The sequence below is a fragment of the Marmota flaviventris genome, chromosome 8 (genome assembly GCF_047511675.1).
Source record: "Marmota flaviventris isolate mMarFla1 chromosome 8, mMarFla1.hap1, whole genome shotgun sequence".
Classification (NCBI taxonomy): domain Eukaryota; kingdom Metazoa; phylum Chordata; class Mammalia; order Rodentia; family Sciuridae; genus Marmota; species Marmota flaviventris.
The window spans coordinates 13,150,644-13,159,682 of record NC_092505.1 but is presented as its reverse complement, the minus strand read 5'-3'; the positions used below and the strand labels follow the sequence as shown (position 1 = coordinate 13,159,682).

At 34.7% G+C, this 9,039-nt stretch overlaps 1 protein-coding gene across 1 annotated transcript; it reads right to left on the bottom strand.

Annotated features, from left to right (window-relative positions):
* Nucleotides 1-3,649: 3,649 nt before the first annotated feature.
* On the bottom strand, nucleotides 3,650-4,267 carry LOC114087533 (keratin-associated protein 13-1-like). Its single transcript, XM_027929004.2, has 2 exons — nucleotides 3,922-4,267; nucleotides 3,650-3,801 (listed from the first exon to the last, which is right to left on the bottom strand). Exons 1-2 carry the CDS (start codon nucleotides 4,265-4,267, stop codon nucleotides 3,650-3,652), a joined length of 498 nt encoding a protein of 165 aa, XP_027784805.2.
* Between the last annotated feature and the right edge of the window lie 4,772 nt (nucleotides 4,268-9,039).

The following is a 9,039-nucleotide window of genomic DNA, read 5'->3' as shown; positions in this document are numbered from 1 at the left end:
TTAGTGGTCCCTCTTTTATTAACTAATAAAGTGTTTTATAGGTGTTTAATTTTTATTTGCATAGAAATCATAATTTTATCTTTAAAATTAATTTCTTAACAATATTATGTTATATTTTATTACATTTTATATATTTTTTCTTTTTTTCCTTCCTCCCAAGTCTGCATAGACAAATTAAAACTATGATGGGGACATTTATACCTTCTAGTCACGTTACTACTAGCACTCTTCATATGCTATGGATAGATCTGTGATGTTGAAAGGCACTTTAGAGACTGTAGACTATTGAGAGACATCTAATTTTACATAACAGAAGCCGAGGCCCAAAGAAAATCAAGGGATGGGTAGAAGATCTAAACTAGTTAACAAGAGAACCAAAAATATACCCTAACTCCTAAGCTGTATTTTTTTTCTAAATTTGCTCTATTTTCTTTTATATAGAGCCACAAAATAGGAAAAATGGTTAAGTGATCTTCAGACTTCAGCCTACCTATCATATTCCTATATATAGCAGCATACTCTAGGTTGAAAATTTCTACTTCATTGAAATATAAGTATTTTAGACACAGATCTGCTGTGCAATCACACTTTTGATTACATTTGGCTGTCCATATTTCATAGTTAATAATCAAACAAACAATAAAACCTTGTAGTTTTCTACTCACCAACCCTATATGCCTTTTTTTGAATCAATTTTGTAGTAACTTATGCAATTATCCCACCAGCAGTCCTCTTCACGCCACCCTTCACACCAAAATAATGAGAGAAAATGTGTCTTTCACTAGACATGAACTAGCTACTTAAGACAAAGACCTCAGTCTTTCCTAAGTTTCTGGCATTTTTAATTTTTTTTTTTTTTTTACAGAACTCAAATACAAAGTTAAAATTCAAATAATCTCCTGAGCTGAATTCAGAACAAACAGCTCATATCACTTAGTGTGGTAAGGGAATTAAATAATTATGAATGAGCAGAATTAACTTAAGGGTAAGTTCCATTTCACACTCTTAGCCAGTGATGGAATGCAGCCTTCTATCACATTCTTGTCACCATCATCCAACCCAATTATTGACTCAGTGTTAAAACTCAAATTACCCTAGATTTGGAGAAGAGCAAGGACTGATAACCATGCAAAGGATGTATTATGCCGAGGATCTGAAGTGTGACCATCTTGTCTGATGCCTGAAATCTGAACTTTCACATTGTACTTTGTAAAGTTTAAATATGGCAAAGATTCTAATGTATGGGTTTTCTTCTACTTTTTTACTCCTCCTTTCAATTTTTGGCACTCTGCTTCAACACGTCCATTAGAATGGGGGGAAATTCTTGAAGTCATTTTGGAAATAGATTCAACTTGTCCCTGGACATCCCTTTTTTCCTTCTTGAGGTTGTTATTGGTTTTAAAACTTTCTTAAAACCATCACTCCTGTAGTGCCTTGCCTTCCTTGCTAATCTTAGAAGTCCTTAGGTTCCCAGGACTTTCTCAATGGACATGTATATGACCCATTTGTTTCTCTTCCCAAAAGGCTCTTTAGTCCACATTTTACTCATCCCCCCTTATTTACAGAAAGTGAGTCATCCACCCTCATTGTAATGACAGTGACTCAAACTCCCTGGAATCTGTTGGTCTTAGTAATAAAAGATTGAACCGCTTGTTTACACCAAAGTCAACTAGTAAGTCTACACCAGATGACATATTCTTATTAATTATGACTCTTTAAATGTGAGTGACACAAATCCTATTTTATTTTAATTAGTTTAAACCAAAAGACGAATTTTTTGGGCCCATATAATCAAGGCACAGGAAGGATAAATAAAGGTGACTTGAGAGATGATGGCAGCTAGAGGATCCTAGGTCACCACGAGCTTTTACTCTTTGTCCCTGTGTTCTATCCTATTCTATCTCTGAGCAGGTTACTGTACATAGACGGCCTTGTTCCCACACCTCCATGCTCAACCCACATAGCATGAAAAAAGGATGCCTTCTCTTCTCAGGTCCAGTTAGAAAACACTCCAGGAAAAGGTGTTAGGCATACAAATCAGTAAACACTCAGAGCATTGGAGTAAGTTATAATCTTTGATAATTATTCTACCACTTGTGAAGAGTTATTACTAAATCATTATGGCAATCTTTTTACCTAAATTTTCACACTATAATCAGCCTAGGAAACAATTGACTCTAAATTAAAAGAAACATAAAGGATGTACTTCTCAGATGTGAATGAAGTTCTACAATGATTAATTTTTATTCTCACTGTTGCAGTTGAGCACTGGATCCCAAGGAAACACAGGTTTTAAGATTTAGAACACTAGATCTAATCCAAAGCAAAACCTCATCTAACTTTTGAAGGATTCGGTAGCCAAAAATGTACCCAAGTCATAATAATATTATATATATATATATAAAATATTATATATATAAATCATAAATCATATATATAAATCATAAATATAGTCAACCTCTCATATATGTATGTTCCACATCCGTAGATTTAGTCAACTGTGTATTGAAAATAGTTTTGAAAAAAATTGTGTCTCTACCATATGTGTATGAACTTTTATGTCTGCTCATCATTTCTTAAACAGTTCAGTGTAATACATATTTATATTGTATTATGTATTATGAGTAATCTAGAGATGATCTAAAGTATACAAGAGGATTGCATGTTTAGATGAAAATACTTAACCATTTTACACCATTTTATTTAAGGGGCTTAAGCATTTAAGCAGTTTGGTGTTGTGAGACTTTCTGAAACTAATTCCTTGCAGATACCAAGGAACTACTGTATATATTTCTTTATAAAGAGCCATCATATGCCTCCCTAAAACTTTTTTTTTATTACTTTGTCCTAACCTTTAAGTCCCTCTCTGTCCTTCTCTCTCTTTCTCTCACTTTTACACACATACACAGGGACCAACTCGTTTTCACAAATTTTTAAAGACAACCATATTTCCCTCCACATGGTGTTTTCTCTTTTACATAACAGCATATCGGATTTGCTCAAATATTTTATATATTGAAAAAAATATTTCTTCACCTAGTTGACATCATCTTGAGAAACTCTCAGTATTGTTTTAAAAATGTAAACTCAAAACCAATGATGGCTGTCAGCATAGGTTGTTCTCATTGAAAGCACGATGAGAATACTGGCTTCATTGTGGATATCTTCTGCTGTTAAAAATATGACAGCAGGCAAGTTCTTGTTAGCATTTAGACAATGGAATGTCCAGACCATATCCGAACAAAAGCCAGATGTTTTTTTCCTAGGGAATGGGTTTCCTAGGGAAGGTACTCTGAGAACCTGGAGAACCAAAAGCAGATCCCAAATCAAACTTTGAAAATAAAAAAAAAAAGCAAAGCCACATATGGTATGCAAGAGTGAATGAGTTTATTAGGTCAAATATAACTGAACGTCCATAAATTTTATAGGATGAATTTATGTACTTATGAATTACTTGTTTCTAAATTATAGACACTGGACTCTATATTTTATTCATTCATTAATTTCACAGCCTGAAAGTGCTAGTCTGTCAACCTGTGCTTGATGCGAAAGAAAGGGTTCTAACATTGCTGAGAAACTAAGAACAGCAGCTCTAAGGAGACAGTGAGACATTTGGCTTAAAAGATCTAGAAATTCATCAGATTTATCTCTAGAAGGATGACCCACAGGTTGGTCTGTAACAAGAAGACTGGAAGCTCCTAGAAGCCACATAGGTTGGGTGGTGGAATCCAGATCCATAGCCCAGGGAAGGGCAGTCATGGATTCTATAACCCAGAGGTCTGAAGTGGATGGATCCACAGCCTGAGGGATAGCAGCTCTTTGATTGGTAGCCCAGAGAACAGGAGCTTCTAGATCCATAGCCTAGGGAATGACAGCTTCCAGAAACATGGCCCAAGGAATGGCAGCTTCTAGAGCCATAGCCCAGAGAGTGGCAGCTTCTAGATCCAAAGCCCAGGGAGTGGCAACTGCTGGACCCAAAGCCCAGAGATCCAGCATAGGTGCTCTGGCAGGGACTGCAGTGGCTGAAGGTCCTTGGGTGGTAGCAGGTCCTGGACACCACACAGGAATTCTGGCATCTTGAGGGCCTGTGGAAGATCTCCTGACAGCCCCTGTAGTGAGAGGAGCCCAGGTGGCAGGTCCTGGGATGGTGGAAGTTGGTGGTATAGACCAGGTTCCTAGGGTACGAAGAACCACAGAAGGAGCGTGAATAGGGCAGGTGGCCCCCAAAGGAGTGGGAGAAGTATCCAGAGTGACAGCTGTGGGACATGATGAGAGATGTGAGGTTAGCTGAGTGGATCTGAGAAGATGCTCTGAGTTTCAATGTCAAGGTTATATATACTCCAGGTTATATATACTCTTGCACCTGGGTGTGTCCAATTTCCTGATGCTCCATCTTTCACCCTCACCTTTTATATGAGAATGTTTTCAAGGTTATTGTTGAAGTTTATCACGTGTTCATGTAATTGCACTTTAATCTCTCTGATACACTTACCAGGAAGCCACTCACTCTTTTCTGTCCCTAGAGTTTGTTGTGGTTTGACCTTCAGCGTGACAGTTGACCATGTTTTTGAAGGTCTTGCTCTTACGATCTGTGTGCACACAGAGTCCTTGTTCTACCAAAAGAAATTGCATCAGTTCTTTCTTCAGTTTTATGAAGTCACCAGAAACATCAGTGGTAACTTTTCAAAATGACTCATCCTTTTTTACTTTATAAGCACATTATAGTGAATTTCTTTTAATATTATCTCCACTCAGTTAAATCTCTTTTCTCTCCATCTTGAGCTCAGGATAAGAATTAAGGAGAGCAACAACATTGTTGGTGTTCATATCAATAAACTTCCTGAAAGAGAAGCTTTCACATATTATTCTCACTAAGGAAATAATAAATAAAACACTTGTAGTGAGACTTTTAACAGAAGATTTTTTTCATGCATTTTCTTATTAGTCTATTTTGTAGCTTTTGCTTATTCCCTAAATCAATACGTAGAATCTATTTAAATTTTGTCTTTGTGTTTTGAATTTTTCTATTGGTAGAAGGATAATTAACTACAATATTAATATATACTTCAAAGAACATTTGGGGGATTGTTAGGAATTTCTGCAGATATTAAATTGAAGCCTTAGAACTATGTGCATATTTAACTGAAATTTGGTCAATACATGCATGAAAAAATTATCTCTCAAAAATTTTCCTTAACTTTCTTCTAATATCTCAGAGAAGTAAGATTGAGTCTTTAACTATGGGTTCCGTATGCAGAGTTAAGTTTCAAATACTCTGAAAACTTTAAAAGCAAATTCTAACTTGTCTCAAAAAAGAATTTATTAAGCTTATTGATACTGATATGAAAGTCTACTAAAGCCTTATTTATCTCTTCTAAGTATGTTTACATTGAATAGTGTTTGGAGGAATTCTACATTTCACTAATCTTCATACATTTTAAGCACAGTTTTACCTTCTGGCCTAGGAAAGAAAAAAAGAAGCTAGATAATCCATACTTAGATTAATGTGGGACAAAAGCCTTCTTATCTGCTTTGTACCCATTCTTCTTCTTTTCAATCTGACGTTTGATTTGGTTTAACTAAGGGAAATGGCATTCACAATTGTCATTGAGAGGGAGCCACTCAACTATCTAAAAATTAATTCTCTTTATTTCCAAGCATGCGCGTGCTTCAGAGCATTAGTTACTTTGTTTTATGATTTTCTCACCCATGCAGAAACCAATGTGTGGCATGCATTGCATGAAGTGCCCTTATGCAATACTTAAGCCATCACTCTGATTCACTGAAGTAAAATAAGCTGTGCTTTATGAATGGACACCTATTAAATTTCCTACAGAAGCATGTGCCATCCCCAACATATGGTATTTTTTATAATGCCAGCCTTGAATTCCTCTGGAACTGCAAATATTATTCTTTTCTTGCTATAAAATAGAAAAAAGGAAAGAAAAAACTTACTTTATAATATCCATAAGTTCTTGCTTTTCCAGGTCAGCTACCCATAAGAGGAAATAAACATTAAAATTACTTGAGAGTAAGTCAATTCTAATTAATACTTCCTCCACCCACCCCTAATTACATTAATATTTTTTATTAGAGTTATTTGTGTACTTTGTGCAAATGGTAATGAACAACTCATAAATATGTACCTCTGAATGAAAGAAAAAGCAAAACAAAACTAGAGTAGTTTCAGTTGTTCAGAAGTGGATTTTAGAACTAATTAAATATTCTATATGTGTCTTCTATATATACAGGCCAACTGTTCAATATTTGAATGTGTCAGAGGAAAAGGTGCAATACTGAAAACTTTCCTTCCTTTCTTTTTAAAAATTTCTTTTCTTCCAAGAAATTGAGAAATACTAACACTACAGAGAAAAACTAGCTTTGCAGTACTCAGTACCCAAAAGTAGCTTATGATATGAACTGCTTAAAAAGGATTTTTCCAGATCATCATGTTAATGTAGCTCAGCCTTCAAGCTGACTCTTATTGAGATTTTCTCAGATTTTTGAAAACTCTTAAAATCAGGCAAAAATATTCGGTAGTAACAAAAATAGAAGAAATCTCTATACTCCACTCTGTACACAGTTCTTCCTTCATACTAAATTTTATAGTCTCAAAAATTAAAGAGGTTTATTGTTCAATCCCTGGAGTTCCTCATAATAGCTGTAGTTTGCTGGATTTGGTTTTCCAAATGCATTCATCCTGAGGGGATTTATCTGTTAAAGGAGTAACACACACTGAAGAATTGGATCAGTGAAGGACTCCGCAGAATCACTGGCCCACTCTGCTCTTGGCCTCTTCCTCAGATAACCAGCAAACCTTGCCTGGCCAACCTGCCTCAGTGTTTGTGATTATTCTTGAACCTGGTATCTCTCCTACCTGACTGCACCTTTTTCTACTTTGAATGGACCCATGTTGTATCTTGTGACTCAAATTCTCCCTAACTTGTATTTTAAATATAAAGGTCAGTGTATCTGCTTTCCAAATAGCTCTGCTCACAGAAGTATCTTTTTTTACTACTTGCAAGAACCTACCCTGATGTTTGTCCAAAGCTGTTTGAGCAACTGGAACATCTAAATAAAATACATAGAGTAATATGGTTTTCTGTAATACCTAAAATCATAATTGTTACAATTTTGTCATATTTGTATAATGACTTTCTTTTATTAATTAAAGAAATAAAATATCAGAAGGCTGCTTCTGGTGGCCAACTTCAGTCTGGTTCTTTCCCACCTTGCCAAAGTCATCACGTGATATGTGATATCAGTTTTCAGTAACCTTCCAGAAAATTTTCTTTACACATGTTTGTAGGTATAGACAGTTCATTGTATTATTATTGGGTTAAGTTGCAATAATTCTCTCTTATGGAACATATATGGATGATTTTCTTTTATATTAAAATTATTTAGATAAACTTATTTTAAAATATCCCCATGTGGATATTTATATATTTGTGCCATTTTATTTATCCTTTACTTTTCTGATTTTTTTCATTATCATAAATCATATGCCTTGAATCAAATGTATGAAATATGATGTCAAGAGCTTTGTAATGTTTTGAACAACCAATAAAAAAAAGAAGAAAAAAAAAATAAATCATATGCCCAGAAGCATACTTGTGTATAGGTCCTTTTACCTGCTGCCTAGGGCTCTGGCAGGTGTGTATTCAGAAGTAAGATAGCCAGGCATTGTTGCTATTAAAATGGCAGTCCTTGAGTGTAGGCTGACTGGATCTGAATCCTGATCCCATCACTTATTAGCTGTATAAACCAAACATATTGAATTTCTCTTTCTAGTTATCTTTTGCCCATTCTTCTATAGAATCATCTGAACTGTAAATTTATTTTTATATTCTATATCATGTCTTTGTGTTTCATATGTATACTCCTTTGGTCAGTTATTTACACTTTTTTCCCCCAGTCAGCTCTATTAAGATACAGTTCCTGTGTAATGAAATTCATCATTTTGAAATGCATTAATCAATGAGTTTTGACAAACAATCATGTGTAGTTATGTAATTATTAACCAATCAAGATAGAATATTTTCATTATTGCCAGAAGTTCTCACACCAATCCCTCCATACCTGAAGTTCTGTTCTTGTCTTTGAACAGTAAATGGAACTACACATCACATGACCTTTGTGTTTAGCTTCTTTTAAAGAGCATAATGCACTTGAGACATATGCTTGATGTTTCACATTTCAGTTATTCAGTATGATTTATTATTAAATGGTGATTCACTATCCATATGTCATACCACTTGATTATTCATTCACCATGAAACGAACACTTACATGATATCTAGTTCTGGGTTACTTTGGATAAAATTTCTATAAACTCGTGAATGTAAATATTTATGTGAAAGTATGTTTTTAATTCTTTTGAGTAAATTTCTTGGGGATGAGATTATTTCATATGGTAACTGTATATTTAGCATTATAAATAACTGCCAATCTCTTTTCCACAATGGTTGTAACATTTTTGCATTCCAAACAGCAATGTATGAAAGTTTTCCTTGTTCCTTATCCTCAACAGCACTGTGTATATTATAATTATATAATTGTTATAATAATATAATAATTACTATTTTGCTTATTGTAGTTGGCATGTAGAGGTGCACCACTGTGGTTTTAATTTGCATTTCTCTCATGATTAATAATACTGAACAGGGGCTGGGGATGTGTCTCAAGCAGTAGCGCGCTCGCCTGGCCCGGGTTCAATCCTCAGCACCACATACAAACAAAGATGTTGTGTCCGCCGAGAACTAAAAAATAAATATTAAAAAAAATTCTCTCTCTCTCTCTCTCTCTCTCTCTCTCTCTCTCTCTCTCTCTCTCCCACTCTTTCGTTAAAAAAAATAATACTGAACATCTTTTCATGTTCTGTCTCTGATGTCTTCTTTATTGATATCTTTTCAAATATTTAGACCATTTTTCTATTTGAGTGGTTTTCATGTCACTGAGTTATAATACTTCTTTATATATCCAAGATACAGTTCCTCTATCAAATATGGATGTTTCCAACATTTTTCCCCAGTGGTG